Source organism: Lutjanus erythropterus, chromosome 6 (assembly GCF_056507025.1).
Source record: "Lutjanus erythropterus isolate fLutEry1 chromosome 6, fLutEry1.hap2, whole genome shotgun sequence".
NCBI lineage: Eukaryota > Metazoa > Chordata > Actinopteri > Lutjaniformes > Lutjanidae > Lutjanus > Lutjanus erythropterus.
This window is the reverse complement of record NC_139322.1, coordinates 3,194,533-3,212,915: the sequence shown is the minus strand read 5'-3', so window position 1 is coordinate 3,212,915 and position 18,383 is coordinate 3,194,533. Positions and strand designations below refer to the sequence as shown.

At 39.3% G+C, this 18,383-nt stretch overlaps 1 protein-coding gene across 2 annotated transcripts in view; it reads right to left on the bottom strand.

Moving 5' to 3' along the window:
* LOC146324649 (neural cell adhesion molecule L1.1-like) overlaps positions 1-18,383 on the bottom strand; it is a 61,458-nt gene that overhangs the window by 17,616 nt on the left and 25,459 nt on the right. Inside the window, exons 2-13 of one of the 2 annotated variants that reach the window (XM_084720240.1) lie at positions 18,103-18,383; positions 16,486-16,500; positions 11,604-11,706; positions 10,229-10,398; positions 7,840-7,962; positions 6,309-6,479; positions 5,548-5,662; positions 4,238-4,422; positions 3,517-3,648; positions 2,598-2,741; positions 2,401-2,512; positions 282-442 (exon numbers count right to left, since the gene is read on the bottom strand). The exon at positions 18,103-18,383 is cut by the window's right edge and continues 105 nt beyond it. In XM_084720240.1, coding sequence (XP_084576366.1) covers positions 282-442; positions 2,401-2,512; positions 2,598-2,741; positions 3,517-3,648; positions 4,238-4,422; positions 5,548-5,662; positions 6,309-6,479; positions 7,840-7,962; positions 10,229-10,398; positions 11,604-11,706; positions 16,486-16,500; positions 18,103-18,247 — 1,576 coding nt within the window. In that variant the 5' untranslated portion in view covers positions 18,248-18,383. The remainder of the gene's footprint in view (positions 1-281; positions 443-2,400; positions 2,513-2,597; positions 2,742-3,516; positions 3,649-4,237; positions 4,423-5,547; positions 5,663-6,308; positions 6,480-7,839; positions 7,963-10,228; positions 10,399-11,603; positions 11,707-16,485; positions 16,501-18,102) is intronic. The other variant, XM_084720241.1, reaches the window with a different exon arrangement.

Sequence of the window (18,383 nt, the reverse complement as noted above, 5' to 3'; positions counted from 1 at the left end):
TTGGAGTTTTGAGCACCACTAGCTGAGTGCCATTTAGTCCCATTATACTGGAGAGAATGCAGACATCTGTACAGCTGATATCTGCAAAACTCTGCAACTCACACCAAAACTATCTAGTAGGATAAATAACACTACAGACTAGGGGGAAATCTGCACTTTTGATTTTGGGGTGAACTGTCCCTTTAAGAACTTTGTAAATTGATTATCTACTATTTATCTTGTTAAAATTTAAAGGATCTGGTCTCCTCTGTAAATTCGGAGCTGATGTGTGTGAGACTCACTGTAGACCTCCAGGTGAGCAGTGATGGAGATGTTGGCGTGTTTGACAGAGCAGGTGTACGTTCCACTGTCATCATAACTGGCGTCGGACAGCTCGATCGTCCCATTGGTCAGCAGGGAGACACGAGGGTCCGACAGCAGGGGGAGCTTGTCCTCACCCTCCCTACAGACAACACACACACACACACACACACACACACACACACACACACACACACACACATATTGATCAGAAGTGTTGCTGCAGCTCCGTCCCTCCTGAGTCTTTCAGGGTTCATCCCAACATTAAACACCCAGAAATGAAAACGACAGCAGCAACAGCAGTAAATCCCAGTAACTCGATCAATGGAAGTGTGTTTCCTGGCTCATCAGTGAATGGACGATGGATAGAAGAGGATCAATAAATGATGGACCAGAGAGAGAGAAGCAATATCAATTTCAGCACTGTGAGCATAATGTTTAAAGCCTAAAGAAAGAACTGTGCAAAGAAACAGGTGACCGTAACTGTTGAATTACACAATTTGACTTTTTGTTTTATAATCTAAACGTTGTTCCAGAGCCTTCTCTACACTGCTGGGTATCCAAGCCTGTTAAAGGAAGTGAATTTACTGTCATTTTATTTAGTTTTTTGCCTCAAGCAGCCAAATTTTTGGAGTTTGGGTCCAAATTGAAGTTACACCAGTGTAAATATACTCTGTGAATGACTTAATGAGTCCATCCAAACATGGTTTCAGAGCAGTTTGTTCAGGTTTGTTCTTGCATGAGACACCAGGCTACAGAGTTCTTTCTGCTAATAAAACCACCAGAGGGTGCTGCTCCACTTAAAGTAAATACCTGAGGCTGAGTTAGAGAATCATATAGGGATAGGGACTGATTCAAAGAGATCATTAAAGGTATAATCTGCAACATATTCCTAAAACAACACAATGTATAGACATTAAAACATAAATCAGTCAGAGGTCTAATCAGATATCAAAATATGTAAGTTTTGATTGACATCCATCTGGTACTGGTAAATCTACATCAGTGGATAAATTGTTTGGCCATTATAAACTCTTATACATCATTTCTATTTTTTTTGTCCCAGGTTATACTCCAATTTTAATATCACAGAAGAAGATTGCAAACTGTGCAACTCACACATCTATGTGGATAAACAGCACTGAGATAAGAAGAAAAAGATCTACATTTGATTTTGGGTTGAACTGCCACTTTTAAGTCATCATATACTACATTAGAATCTACCAGAACTACTTTCTGTCTGCAGTAGAATCTACCAGAACTACTTTCCTTCTGCAATAGCATCTACCAGAGCTACTCCAGAATTGACTGGAACTACATTAAAATCTACTGGACCTACTTTAGAATCTACTGGAACTGCACTCTTTCTGCAGCAGCATCTGACAAAACCACATTAGAATCTACAAGAACTACTTTCTTTCTGCAGTAGAGTCTACTGGAACTACTTTCTTTCTGCAGTATAATCTACTGGGACTAGTTTAGAATATTGTGACAACTTTCTCTCTGCAGCAGCATCTGACAGAACTACACTGAATATACCAGAACTACTTTCTTTCTGCAGTAGGGTCTACCAGAACAACATTAGAGTCTACTGGAACTACTTTCTCTCTGCAGTACAATCCACCAGAACTTTGTTAAAATCTACTGGAACTACTTTCTTCATGCTGTTGGATCTACTGGGACTACTTTAGAATGTACCAGACTACTTTCTTTCTGCAGTAGCATCTACTGTGACTACATGAGAATCTATCAGAACTACTTTAGAATATGTCAGAACTACTGCAGTAGAATCTACTGGGACTACTTCAGAATCTACCAGACTACTTTCTTTCTGCAGTAGAATCTACATCATCATCTAGATCGATGACACTGGAGAGAAGGCAGACATGTCTACAGGCGATAATTCTGCAACTCACATCAAAACTGTCTAGACGGATAAAGAGCAGGCCAGAAGGAAAATGTCTATTTTTGATATTAGGGTGAACTGTCCAATTAGTGATGTTATCGTAACAACTAAAGGATGATTCTGCTGATTCTGTGAATAGAGTCAAACAAAGAGTCAGATCATCTCTCAGTAGTTTCTGGTGTTGTGTGTCTCACCATGTGATGTGTGGTCGTGGAGAGCCGAAGGATTCACAGTGCAGCATGATGCTTCCGCCCTCAGTGACTCTGTACACCACTCCATCAGAGGACAGGATCTGAGGGGGGAGCTCTGAGAGAACACAGAGGACATCAATAATCAATAATCAATCACATGTTATCAGTACAAACAGCTTCCAAAAGGTACCGGCACGTACCGACGACGAAGAGGTAGGTGTTGAGGAGGATGGAGCCGTGTTTGTTGAGGGCCTCACACTGATACACAGCCGTGTCAGCAAATTCAACGTCCCTCAGTATCAACACGCTGCCTGTCACGCTACGACGAGGGTCATGATCCACGGCTGCACAGAGGGGGAGGGGCAGAACGGTGAGAAAGAGGAGGAGGAGGAGGAAGAGGGATGGAGGAGGCGAAGAGGACTGAACAATGTGACAATAATGTGAGTTTGTCAAACAGAAACTCTGAAAACAAAGAAATGTTGAACTAAGAAGCTGCCGACCAACATGTGAAGCTGCAGCTGTCACACTCACTGTGTCTCACACTGAGTCCTTTATCATTTCTTTCTTCACTTCATTTCCCCCTTTTTTTCTTTCTTTCCATCCTTCCTTGCCTCTAACTACTTTTCCTTTCTTCCTTGTTCTTCCTTCTGTTCTCTCTTGGTCTCATTATTTTTCTTGTTTTTTCTTGTTATTTTACTTTTGCTAGAGATTGTTTGGGTTCAGTTTTTGTTCCCAGAAAGATTAAAAAGGCGATAATTTCATCCCTGATTGTGGGGAGATATTTTTCCATCAGTCAAAACAAACTGAATTTAAAAAATGAAGGACAGAAATGCAATAAAAGTTGGACCATATTTTAATTTTCCTGTCATTTAACCTGCAGATGGTTACTGTGTTGATCATTGTGATGGTAAATAAAAGCACTTAAAGACAAACTCGGAGTAATTAATCCATCGTTTTAAACCCGACGTCAGACTCTTAAACTCATCGAGTGCTTAACTTCTGTCTTCAGGAATATAAGTAAATGCAAGGGGGCTGTACTTTTGGTGTGTCGACATTCTTACTGTAATGACAAACAAACACAGTCCAGTAAGACAAAGAAAATATTTAAATCGGTCGTACCTGCGAGCTCCTGACCGTTGATGCGCCAGACGACGTTGGGAGTTGGGATGCCTTCAGCCTGACAGTCCAGACGCACAGTTTCCCCGGGAGAGTACAGCAGATTCTGAGGCTCCTTCACCCAGTACGGAGACGCTACAAACAAAACACAAACAACTCACTTAGATTGAAGTGAAAGTGTCTGAAAATTTTTAATATTTTCGATTAAGACATTTCATTTTCAGGCAACAAAAATCAGGTCCACAGCTCACTGTGAACACAATTTATATATCGAAATAATTTTTTTTTGAGTTTCTAAAACTCAAAGATTCAAGTTTATCTAAAGAAGAATAGTAAATTATCTCAACAAAACAAAAAGAAATAGGTTGGCAAAACTTTTTAAAGATTATGTCAAAGCTCAAGAGTTTAAGTTAGGCTTGAAACTCAAAAATCTATTGCAGTACTCTGACTTGAAATGTGGAGTTGTCTCAGCCATTTTTACAGTGTAAACCGATTCTTACATTCTTTAACTGTAAAACTGTGCAGCATGTACACCAAAAAATATTTTGTCAACTAAATTTTGACACACTGGGTCGTCTGCTTGAGTATCCATAAGTGAGCTATGGATGCCAAATCAAAACAAACAAAAAACGGTTAAGGATGCAGACCCCTGTCCGAGGGCCACTGACCAATCTGACACGTTGGGAGTGAGAACGTGTGTGTTGGTGTGTGTTCTGCAGCCTACCTTCCACAGTGACGGTGAAGGAGTGTGAGACGAACCCGTGGATGTTGGAGGCTTTACACTCGTACTCCCCGTCATCCTCCTGCATGATGCTGTCAAAGCGAAGCCAGCGGCCGAAGCTGTCCAGTTCGCCGCTCGTTTCGTCCAGGCTACCGTCCTTCTTCTTCCATTCCACCTTCGGAGTGGGTCTGCAGACGCAGGGAAACGAACCAGGGTCAGAACAGACAGAACTGGAGATGGATCGGTTCAGAGAGATATGGAGCAAATTAGAGCTGATTGAACACAGATGATCGTGTTCATGATGTAATGTCCTGTTTCATCGTTAAGGCAGAATTATAATGACACTCCATTTATCGCCACGGAGACGGAACTCTCAGGGGAAGGAAGATAATTAGAGTGAACACAAAATAGCAATGACACTGAGAAGAGATAAAATTATTTAATAAAAAGGATTAGTGTCAAACCTGTGTGAGCCGTGTGTGTGTGTGTGTGTGTGTGTGTGTGTGTGTGTGTGTGTGTGTGTGTGTGTGTGTGTGTGTGTGTGTGTGTGTGCAGGTTCTTCAATACTTCCCTGGATTGAGCACTGTTGTATTGAATATCAGCAGGACGGCCTGGAGTGTGATACTGCTTTTATACAGCAGCAACTATTAGAAATTAGATTATGATTTGTTTGTTTATTTCATCTTTTTTGGCTCCACCATCTCAAATTTTGTAAACTACTTTTCTATTGTTTGCTACCAGACAGAAAGTGACAAAGGCACCGTAACACAATAAAAGTCAAAGGAGACATGGATAACATTAACAGTCGGTCTGTGTAGATGACACTAGCAGTTAATCCAACATTAGCAGTTACTCTGTGTAGCTAACATTAGCTTAATCTAACATTACTTCGTGCAGCTAACATTAGCAGAGTTAACGAGGCAATTAAAACTTGTTTTGCTTCAGTAAAAAAGAGAAACTTGAATTCAGAAGCTGATCAGTTGTATTTTTGTGTTTAATAAGGAAAATAGGTGCAGGAATATTTCCTTTCTTTACATTTTGTGAGTTAATTTTGTTTATTTTTATGTTTATTTTTGTTATTTACCAACAACAAAACATTTTGGCTTGATCATGTGGCCTTTGTCTCTAGTTTTTCATTTGTTTTGCCTCCAGCTAACACTGTAATGTAAACATTTCTGACATTACAGCAAAACTTCACACGCATACAAAGACACATGTAGCACACATGCACACACACACACACACACACACACACGCACACGCACACGCACACACACACGCACACGCACACGCACACACAGTGAGATGCTTACAGGCCTTTGGGGATACATTCAAGGATGATGGTGTTGCCCTTGAGGGCCAGTACAGAGCTGTGGGCACCGCTTGGATGGAAGAAGTGGGGTTTTTTAATGTGAGCGACATCATTACCTGCAGAGAGACAGAGAGATGGAATCAACACACACTAAACTGCAATCAGGGTTGGGAGGGTTACTTTAAAAATGTATTATGATACAGTTACTAACTACCTGCTAAAAAATGTATCCACGTATCACATTATAAAAGTGATGTAATCTAATCTAAGTGTTTTGTCCAGCTATTCTGTTTGATATGCATTTAAATGTACTTCTGTGTAGCTAACATTAGCAGTTAGCCTCTGTAGCTAACATTAGCAATTAGACTGTGTAACTGATAATACTGTTATTGTGAATTCTTTTGGTCACTGCAATCATGTTGTTAAATTTGATACCATGACAGCCTTACCAGTGAGTACAAGTCAGAAAAAAACTCAGGTTCCACAGCATCGATTTTTTAATAAATGTGTTTCAAACTTTCTCTTTCTCTTTCAAACTCCCGGCCCTGATTTCATGAAAGTGCAGAACTAAATTGCCAGAGTGCTCCTGAAAGTAATTAACATCTTATCTGTTAATGTATAAAACCACTGAGGTTTTTGGACAGATGTGTTCGCTCTCCTCTAAATCTCAGAGTTCTTCTCTCCTCATGAGGATTTGTGTGAGTGTGTGTGAGAGTGTGTGTGTGTGTGTGTGTGTGTGTGTGTGTGTGTGCGTATGCTCACTTGGCATGACATGGAGGCTGACAGCGGACTCAGGTAGAATCGTCCTGGCCTCTGAGTACTGGGCGTGGCAGATGTAGTCGTCTCTCGTGTCGCTCCTTAGTAGATTAGAAAAGTACAAGTTCCCGTCCAGGCCGATCATCACTCTGTCACTCTGATCGATGTGCACCATCTCTGAGGAGGACAACACACACACACACACACACACACACACACACACACACACACACACACACACACACACACACACACAGTTCAAGTACAAAGTTGCTGCAATTAAAAACAGATATTCTTTCCTCTGTCATGTAATGCAGGGTGAGAATTTGTGGTGCCGAAACCTACAAACAAATACAAATGTATTTTTTTGTTTAAAACTGCAAAATGTACGAATCTGGAACAATTTACATGTATTAATTACTTTGTTTTTGCTATTGTGTGAACTACAGAAGCCCTAAGAGGCATCCATTTTCTAAGTTTTATCTAAATAGTTTTTTCTCCTGTGATTATGACATTATGTCATCTTTCAAAATACAGTCTTGGGTGAATAACGTCAGCTAAAGCTGGAGATACTTGCTTTTAACTACAAAATCACAGAATCTTTCATGTTGTTTTCCTCGTGTCTTTTTCTTCTTTTGTGTTGTTTTTTTAAGTCTTCTTGTTACATCACTTTCATCTTCGTACATCTTTTATGGCATTTTTCTTCTTGTTACATCTTTCATGTCATTTTCATCTCATCGTATCTGTCATACATGATATCCACTGATGGATACAGAGAGGAATCGTCTTTTCTGTGTCTCATCATTCAGAATGAAATCAGTCTTGATGTTGGTAAGGCGCTGGACAATCATGCAAAATAAGAATAACTGTTTATACCCCTCAAATGCATTAAAACAAAAGTAACAAGACTGTTTAGAAAATTTAGGGAGGAGAAAGTACAGATATTTGTGTTCACATGTAGGGAGTAAAACAAAAAGCTTAATACGGGCTAATTTTAATGTTCAGCGTTCAGTCTCGTTCATCTCACGCCACAGTTTTGGTTGGATGCTGACTGTAGTTTAATTAATGGCCACCGGTGTCAGTAATCACAAGGATTTCTGAAAGTTCCACATGGGACCTTTAAGTGCCCCCAAGTTTGGGTGCAGTATTGACTTTCACATTTGAGTTAAACAAAACTGACAACTTGAAAGGCACTATTTCATTAGACAGACAGAAAGAGGGAGAGAGAAGAGGAAAGGGCAAAAAAAAGAAAAATATAAAGAGCTCAGAAACATCAGCTGACAGTGCTGCATTCATTAGTTTGAGTGGAAATGGTCTGCAATGCAGCGCTGCGATGCAAATCCCTCCAGCAGGGTCCTCGGCTGGAGTGATGGATGCAAACTAAATCCTGCAAAGCTGCTCAGATTTTAGGCAGAGGCAGATGCGCAGAGACAGACTAGAAGAGAGACAGGAAGTGTTTGTCTGTCTGTCTGTCACGCAAAATGACAGCTAATAAAGTGGACAGAAAACACAAAGCCAAAATGAAAAACAGACTCACTCTTGTCCATCCAGTGTATGAGAGGAGGAGTCGAGCTCTGTGGAGGGTTGCAGGACAGGACGATGCTTTCTCCCTCATAAGCTCTCCTATGAATCTTTTGTTGTTTTGGAAGAACGGGATGAGCTGAAACACAAAACAACAACAACACATTATTAGTTAAAAAAGTTTTTCTGACATTTTTTCTACTTTAAACTGAATCTGAGTCCGTCTTTTTCTAATAACATTTCATACTGTCCCACACTTCCTGTTGATTCAGTAAAGAACACCTCTGCTGTTTTTAACACAAGTCTTATCTGTCTGCTGCATTTTCTGTAAAAGTTTTGTTCAGTAAGCAGTGAATGATGCAGCAAGATGCTGCAGAGAGCCTGCAGTGAGTCACAGCTCCTTTCTAACTCCAGTGTTTTATTTCAGATCAGCAGAGGTTGTTACCAGCGAGCTCATTGTACAGTTTCTCTGCACAGCACAGGGAGTGGTTTCATACTGTTCACTTTATGCAGTATTTATTGCTTCACCCTATTGATTGGAAAGGAAAGGAAATGGTATAATGGATGATAATTGCAGAAGACAGGAGGGAGTAACTTTTACCAACAATGCCAGAATTACCGAATTACTAAGAGCGATTGAATGAGATGCATTAAAAGTGAAAAAAACGAAAAAACAAGTGCTAATTTGCAATAGCTGTGCCTTTATTAGTCTTTTTTGCTAGTCATCATGAACAGTTACTAAGCTGTCCTCCGGCTAATGACCACCCTTTCCACTAAATCTTCTGCAAGTCTGTGACTCTATTGGAAGTTATGCACCTTTTTTTTTTGCAACAGACCACTCCCCATGCCATGCCCTATTTTTGCCACTTTGGCATGAACACAAACACAGACCACGGTTCAAATTAAAGGGGAGCTAACAGGAGCTCAGCTCCCCTAAAAAGAACATGAGCTCCCTTGAGATATTCAGGGGGAGCCCTAAAACACTGTCCATATTTAAATTATATTTTATTTTCAGTGCACTAATACTGCTGCAGAACCCATCACAGGATCCCCTGAGGGACACGGTCCCCTTCAAAATACAACATTAACAGTATGTAATATGGGATAATGTACAGTGAGCAGGTCATTATCGTAAAATAAACCCTGAGCGTGATGCAGGATTAGATGGCTATCTACCCAAAAAATCAATAATTTGACGCAAAATATTAATTTTGCTATAAAGAAATAACAGACCTTAGAATAAATTTAAACAATGTGCTATTATAATCTATTTTTTTATGTTGGCCAGGCTTTTATAAAAACATGTTTTAATCAGGCATAAAAAGGGTTAGCTATACCCTAAGGACCTCTGTCTCACTTCCTGGCTTAAAAAAGGCGGGAATACTGCTCAAGCACCGGTGAACTTTCTATTTTTAGACAAATTCATTAAATAATATTGCTGTCAGATGCGTCAAATCCCTGGCCCTTCTAAATCAATCAAAGCTAAATAAGAATTATGGTTTAAAAATGAGTATTTTGATTAACATTAAGAGACTCTGAGCAACTTAAAACTGCTCGCTATGACTATGCTGTGAATTGGAGCAGTATTCCTGCCTTTTTTTAAACCGGGATTGAGACAGGGGTTTTTTTAAACCAGGAAGTGAGACAGGGGTTTTTTTAAACCAGGAAGTGAGACAGGGGTTCTTAGGGTATTGTGTTTAGGAGTTTTATGCCCTCCCCAAAGTTGAAGTTGGGGGTTCAGTGACCATCAGTTTGACATGACTACACTTAATAAAAATTAAATCACTAGGAGGTTGGGCAGTTACAAGGCTTAATAACCAAGAGTTTTATCTTAAAATATATTTTTTTTAAACTTAAAACATATATTTCCCTCAAAATACAGTTTTGTCCCAGTTCTCAAGAATGAGTTTGTGGCAGTGGACTGGAGAGGTTTAAGTGAGTGTTTCAGACTGGAACAGTCACACCCCTGGATATACAGTCCACACACCCTACAGCTGATACACTACTTCCTGTCTCCATCGATTTCCTGCTCTGACCAGTGTTTGTTTATCGGAGGCTGAACACACTCGGGTGAAACGCTGACTTCCCAGCATCGGCTCATGCTTGGCAACCTCATGCACCCTCCTGACCGAGTGACGTCACGGCTCTGGTCTCCAGGAAATGGTTGCCAAGGTAACAAGAGATGAGAGAGCAGAACAGGTGGCCCCAGTCAACCTCACTGATGAGTCACTTTGTGTGTGTGTGTGTATGTGGGAGGAGGGGAGATAGACAGAGAAGGAGGGGAGGTGGATTTGTGTCTTAATGTACATCCTTCCTAACATTTCATTCACGTGACACATATGAATCAGCATGTCTGACGATGCGTATATACAGCATGTGTGCATGTGTTCGTGTGTGTGACTCACACTCCACGATGACTTGTATGGTTTTTGTCATGGCGGTCCCCAGGTCATTGGAGGCGTAGCAGCGGTAGAAGCCTTTGTACGACTCGAGAGGCTCCTCGTCTTCGGCTCGCAGCGTCCCGGACCCTTGATGCTCCGACCCAAACTCCCTGTCATCCTTCACCCAGCGGAAACTACAGAGAAGGAAGCTTTTTGTCACGTCAACAGTAATTCAGAGACAAATGAACAACAGTTAACGACACCTAAACTGACACAACAGAAGAATTAAACATTTAAATCCGTGCTACAAAGCAGACAGACACACTAATTAGTTTTCATTGCACAAAAACAAAGAAATAAATTAATAGACTTGGTGACATTTGTTACTGAAACAGAAACACTTAAAGGATAACCGTCTACACACTGTCCTCTGTTCAGTAAATATACTGTTTTTGCTGAAGGATTCTGGTGATATTTGGATTATATAATAGCGGCTACATAATTAGCATCTCTAGTTTCAGTAGTAGTAGTAGTAGTAATTACAGGTTAGCGGTTGGTCTGTGTATCTAATATTAATGGTTGGTCCATGTAACTAACGTTAGCGGTTTGTGTAGCTAAAATTAGCATGTGGTCTTTATAGGTGATGTTGGCATTAGCATGGTCTGACCTGTAAATGTTTACTTATAATATCAGGTTATGCATTTCAAAAAGTATAAATTGGATTTGTTAGTCTTGTTTTCAATACAATGATACATTCAGAGAAAATTTGGATTTTTAAGGTACTTTCCACAATTTTGCATTCTTGCCATATGGCAAGAATTTACAAACGGCCCCCTTTACATTTTTAACGTCAACAGTGTTTGTATCTGTTTAGCTAATGTTTGCAGTTGTTCTGTATAGCTAACCTTAGTGGTTGGTCCATGTAGCTAAAATTAGCAGTTACTCTGTGTAGCTAACGTTAGTGGTTAGTCTGTGTTGCTAATGTTAGTGATTGGTCTGTGTAGCAGCTATGAGCAAACCAACATTAACAAGAACAGCTGTAGTCTTCAAAATGATAAAAGTGAAGTCTGAATTTGAGAAAAAAGCAGGGAGTGAGGTCAGAGAGTGCAGAGGAGAGGAGGAGGGGAGGAGGACGGAGAAGTTGGCGGGATGGAAAATACAAAGAGAGGCGGAAAGACGGAAGGATGATTTTGTTATTGCTGTGATTTTATTAGAAGAACATTTATCGCCATGCCAACAGAGAGGCCAGAGGGAGGAAGTGGACAAACGGCCAGATGCATGCATATGGCCTGTTTGTCCATTATCTTTGCCCACTCTGTCATGGACATTACACACACACACACACACACACACACACACACACACACACACACACACACACACTGGCTGCTGTACGTACATGGGTGTTGGGCTACCAGAAGCCTCACAGGGCAGATAGATGTCCTCTTTAGAAAAGGCTGTGAATGATGTCGGCGTCTCTGTCAGCACCGGAGGCTGTGAAACTTAACACAGACACACAAACAGTAATTAAATATTTTGGGACGTACACCTGAATGTACAGTAATTATTGCTCAGTACAGGCAAGCATCATTACAACCCTTCTCCTTTACTAGGAGAAGAGATGTACAGTTTTGGTTCAAACCTTTTCGTATGATGTATCCCCACAGCCCTGTCACATGACCTCCAGCACCCCTTCATCAACATCACCTGTCATGTTCCAAATGTGTTCCTTTGAAATTAGTTAAAACAGGACGTTATCTAACACGATTATTAGTTTGTATTTGTGCCACTACTTTGTGCTAGTTGTTTTATGACTTATTATTTATTGTATATATTTTTTGTTTTTGTGAGTACCATAAAGGGACCTAAGTAGCATCTCGTTATATATGCCTGCGCTATAAAATTATAAATAAATTAACTTTTATCAATTACTTTCAGCAACTAGTTCAACCACTTAGCCAAAGCTTTTAGCCACTAGTTCCATTTAGCCATTAGCCTACTTTTAGCGACTAGTTTTTAGCCAGACCTTTTGGCAATTTGTCTTAAATTCTATTCATTATACTTAGGTTAGTTCAACCATTCATCTATTACTTTCAGCTGTGCATTTCAATCATTTTGGCTACTTTAACATTTAAAATGAACAAATATTTCATTTGTTTATCCATTAGTTTTGCCTGTCTAGTTAAATAACTTAAGAAAACCATTTTCCCATTACTTTTAGATAGAAACTAGTTCCATTGTTTAGCTATTTATTTCAACCATTTACTTTTAGCTGTTTCTATCCATTCTATTTAGGTTAGTTCAACCATTCATATATTACTTTTAGCTATGTATTTTAAATATTTTATCTTATGCTAAACATTTAAACAGTTTATCCATAAGGTTACTTTTAGCAATTACTTCATTTGTTTATCAATTACCTTTTGCTGTATTTATTTCATGAATTTACTTATCGCACATTAAACAATTTCTCCATTAGCTTATTTTAGAAACCAGGTCAACCTTTTATCCATTCCTTTTAGCTATGTATTTCAACCATTTACTTTTAGCTAAAGCTAACCATTTAAACTGTTCATCCATTACTTTTAACTAACTATTTCAATCATTTACTTGTAGTCAACCATTTAAATGTGTATCTATTATACTTAACTAGCTAGTTAATTTGAAATGTTTATCCATCACTGTTCCACTCGTTTGCTAACTAGCTGTTTTTTTCAGTGGCAACATGTAGGCCAGCGCTCAGGCATTACAGCTTTTTAAAATCAAACTGTAATATCTATTTTGTCATCTTTCCATGTTCCTCCTGGAAACTGCTGATCGATCTACAGTGTTCTGCATCTGAGGACATCAGAGGTAAACAGTCTGTGTGTCATTACTGAACTGTCTGGTCATTGTTTAAAGAACTGGGAGATACTTGTGGTATCTGCTGTAGATGTCTGTCATTGTTTGTTTTCCCTGTTCTTACAGGGCTTGTTACAAGGTTCTCAGACAGACTAAATAATTCATATAAATGTTTTCTAATTTCTAGATCATATCTGATGATTACAGTCGAACCAGCATAACAAATAAACAGCATATAATGGACTGTAACCACATCCTGCTGTAAGTGCCTGGCTGAGGGACCTGAAAGCAAGCAAGCTTGTTGAAAGTGTGAAAAAGCTGTCAGAGCCAGCCTGCAGTCTGGCCAAAATTTAGATGAGAAGATGAATCTCATGTCTGCCAGTTCATTCATTATGGGGCTGGAGCCGGCAGTCAGTTAGCTTAGCTCAACCACCTGATGCCCTGTCGCACCAGAATGTGTTGTTTTTTGTGTTGTTGCTTCTCTTTGTGTACAGATTAAACAAACATGATATAACATGTTATTCAATGAGCTTCAGAGGTGCTGGTAGGTGGATTTTGTTACCTTTGCACAGAGTAAGGCTAGTTTTTTCCCCCTGTTTCAAGGTTTTATGCAAAGCTAAGCTACCCAGCTTCTTGGTGCAGCTTCATATTTAGTGTACAGACCTGAGAGAAGTATCAATCCTCTCATCCAATTTGCTGCAAGAAAACAAATAAGTTTGTTTCCCCAAAATGTCAAACTTTTCCCTTAATTTCCTGTTTTTTTTTACCCCTTATTTTTTCCACTCTGTATCTTTTTTTTTTTATGTTAAAAAACAGTATAATTAATCCATTCTTGAGAATTGGGAGAAATCATGTCCTAGCAAACAAACAAACAAACAAACAAACAAAACCTAGCAATACCAGAACTCTAATTCCACTCTTTGTGGTGAAAAAGTTTTCTTTAAGGATTTACAAAATATATGTACTTTATAAAATGTTTTGGTCTGCTTTAATTTGTTTTTGTGCTTTTTTTTTCCAGTGCCAGAAAAGACCCTTGTCCTAGACAAGAATTCACAACTTCAAACAATTTTAAAATGTGTTAAAAGCCTTTAAAATCTAAAACTAACAATACCTACTGATAACATAGGGGTAAAATTGTAAATATTATTGCAATCTTTGCTTTAAAATCTACTTTTTATTTCCATTAACCATTAAAAAAATGCTCAAGCACTGGTAATCTTTATATTTTTAGACAAATTCATTAAATAATATTATTATCAGATGTGTCTGAGTGTATTTTGATTATCAATAAGAGAACTCTGAGACACTTTAAAAAAATAAAATGGCTGCTGAGTATGATGCTGTGAATGAAAACTTTTAAGATTCTGTCAACTCCGTGTGGAAATTCTACATTTAATAAAAAACTTTAATCACTAGGATGTTGACCCATTACAAAGTTTAATAGCCGAGGATTTTATCCTTTTAAGTATATTTTCCAGTGTAATTGAAGATTAAAAATTATTTTTTTTCCCCCAGATTCTCAAGATTTCTAAATGGAAAAACTTTTAAAAAAATCACAGTGGCCAAACTGACATAACATCCTCTCTTTTGGAAAAGTGGACATTTTGGAGAAATGTCTTCTTCTTGACAGCTGTGATTTACTCAACTATTTTCTCCTCAAAAGTTTCTGACAGAGTGAATTGAGGAAAGAGTCGGTGAACAGGTCCTCACTGTCTGCAGGGACGGATGATGGAGGACAAACAGTCAGCCATGCAGCAGGGACAGTGGATTTTCCTCTCAGAAATTGGTATTAAAGAACGAGAAATGAGTGGTTATTTGATTTGATTTTAAAATACAAAAGCTAAAATTGAAATACAGTGCGCTGTGTGTGGTGGAAAAGGAAGTAGTTACACTCCAAAAAATAATTAACCCCAAATCCTTGACTATGTATTTTAATTACATGTAAATTTTAGTAAAGTTTAACATAAACAGCTGCATTTAATACCGTGTTTTTCTGTCATGTTGAGTCAGTGTGAATAAATTAAATACCTTAAGTCAGATTTGATTAAGTTAATACAAACTTATATATAAACTGAGTTGGAATGTGACACACAGCTTCCTCATGTGATCTAGTAAATAAAGTTTTACGTGATTTGTTTACATTCAGTTTATACTAAGCATATTCACATTTATTATTTATAAACGTGTTCTAAATGTTTATTCTTTTGGATAAATAAACTTCGTATTTATGTATTTCACTTACATTTGACTTATAAATATTGCATTATGTTTATTAGAGCCAAGAATCTTTTATTTTGGAAGGTGTATTTTAAAACAGGTTTTAGTTTCATTTTTTTTTTTATTTTGCAGTGCACAAAATAATGTAAAAAATAAAAACTGAAAATTGAAATGTGATAAGTTTTACATGGTGAAAAAGGGATTCGATAAATTTTTAAATACGGTTTGACTTTCATTTTTTATTTTGTACAACAAAAAATAAAATCACAAGAAACCAGGGCAGTTTCTTCATGTTCTGAGAGCAGATGAGGTCAAAGAGCGGAAGATCGATATAGGCTTTTCAGTGGAGGGAGGCTGATATATAATGCCAATATCAAAACAAAGAAAAGTCATTTATAATTCAATTATTCCGTGCACATTACGATCTAATATACATGGTTATCTTAGCCAGTAAGAAACTTGTACAAGACAGGAGCATCAAATGGCCAGTGTTGCTTTAGTCCAGATTAAAATGTCCTCAGAAAACTGCTTACAGAAAATGAATGAATGAATGAATGATAATCTACATTATTATTCTCATTTTGATTGAAAAACATGTTAAAATGGTGTGTGGTGTGATTTCTTTGGAGGGAATCTGTACCAAACTGTTTTTTTAAGTCTGTAGAATCTAATAGCATCTAATTTCCATGTTGATTAAACACAAAATTTAATTTAGACTAGACGACTAGTCTAGTAGTAGGAAGACACTCAGACAGCATTTAAAACTGAGCACAGTTCATTAATTTATAAAGTTAAACACTGTCTGAAAAAAATACTGCATGTATTAAGAGCCATTCGAAGCCGTTGAGAATGTGGGGCTAAACGACATAATTTACCCAGAGCTGCAGCCTGACACACAGTGTGGCTAACGTTAGCAGTGCTAGCAGCAGCAGCAGCTGCTCTGCTTGCAGGTTAATGTCCGTGTCTGTGCTGAATGTGGTCTCATGTTCCTCCAGTCGAGTGGTTATATACCAGCTTATTCTGTTACAGCCTACACTCAAACTTGTTCTCATTTTCTATATCAAAACACACTCCATTTCTGAAAGAAAAATCTAACGACCCAGCAGCGACAGTAACACAGATTGGACCGACAGCCTCCATCATCGACACGACAGTTCTGTGGGAATCAGGTGTCACTGACGTAAGCGGGCAAGAACCATCAAACAATGAGGAGAGTTACTTACTGTTATGCACTTTGTCTGTTTACGTCCACACGAAAGCAAGGAGAAGAGAGCAGAAAGTGAACACTTAGAGAGGGACATTAGTTTAAAATGTTGCAGACTCTCACACACAGAAATGAGATGAAAATGTGGATGATTTAAAATGTAGTTTTCAGAGCAGGAGGCATATTTTTTCATTGGCTGGATCACAAAATAACGGTGACATTATAACGGCTCGTCTAAAGGGTTTGCCTTCCTCTCGGTTTTCTGACTCAGACACGATGGCGTCCCTGATCAATTTACATCTTTCCCCTCTGCGTCTCCTTGTCCTCCCTCCCTCCCTCTCCATATTTCTCCTCTACACCCATCTCCTCACCTTTCCTGTCCTCCTTCATCCATCTTTTTTCTCTTCATCATTCCCTAGTCTCTCCTCCTTCCATCCCTCTCTTCTCCTCATCTGCTCCATCTCTTCCTCCCTCTCTGCCACACCCAGGAGAAGAAGGTCATTGACTGAAGGTCAAGCTGAACCTGACTCCTCCTCTCACCCCTTCCCCTCCTCCTCCTTCTCCTCCTCTCTTCTGGGACCATTGTGGCGAAGCCTGCTGACCTTTGAACTTAACCTCTGGGACCAGAGGTCGTTCTAAACCTGATTGTATGGATAAGTGTGTTTGCGTTTGAGCTTATGTGAATGTGTTTAAATGTTAAGTTTCTCTTTGTTAAGACGAAACACCACATTTGTCCTTGATTTCAAACAATGACCAGAGCAAACAGGCGAATCATGAATATTAGAAGAAAAGCTCATATAAGAGGAAAAAAAAACAAGTAACGTGAAGAGTTATTTCCAGTTGTCTTTCATTTCAGTGTGATATGAAAATAAACTTTCTGACACTTGGACGCACATGTACTTGATATGTTGTCTTTGTCAAACATACAGATGGGTGACAAGTTAAAGGAACTCCATCCATCAGAACTCCATGAGACAACCTTATCAATATTCACTACAAAGAACCCCTAAAACCAGCTGAATTATGCCTAGAACCTCCGAAAAGATCTATAGAATAGTCAAGAGCCATCAAAACTCTGAGGATACTAGAGAATGTCCCCAGTGACCCATAGAACTTACTAAATAAAGGACCTCTAGAACCTTCTCAATGGCCATCAAACCTTCCCAGGGACCACTAAGGCCTACTAAATGGCCCTTAGAACCACCTAAAGGACCTCTAGAACCTTCTGATCAGGCACCAAAACTCTGAAAATACTATAGAACCTCCCCATGAACCACTAGAACCTACTAAATGTCTTGTTTGAACTGCTGGCTGCAGTGCTAGGCTGCCCCCAACGACTACTGGTGGTACTGATCCGTTTCGTCTGTATCCGCAAGAAAACAGCAGGAATACGGACAAAAATGAATGCAGAGTGCGTGCAGAGGTCTCCATCCATACTCGTATCTAACATTAAGCATAAATGAGACTTGACTGTGAGAACCTTGAGCCGGGTTCTTCCTTTTATCTGTCACCTGTCTGTAACTGGGTGATAATGTTTAAACTGGTGGTGGTGGAGTCCTGTGTTTTTATGTTAATTAATGTTGAGGATGTTATTTAAAGGAAACACAGCACACGTGATGGTTGGAGGAGTACTCACAGTCTTTGGGGATCTGGATGGCTCCCTGAGCGAACGGAGGCGTGGAGGAGAGGAAGGACAGAGGGAGGAGCAGGAGGAGGACCAGGGGGAGGGCGGGGGAGCACGACCCCCTATAGCCCGTCCACCGACGCTGTGACACACACATCTCTCAATGTCCCATGAAAAGTGACGCAGGACACCCACACACTCATCAACACATAAAAACACACACACCCTCCCACCCAACCAGACACACACTCCCGGGGAGCTCCCAGAAACCTCTGGAGGGTGGAGGCGAGTAA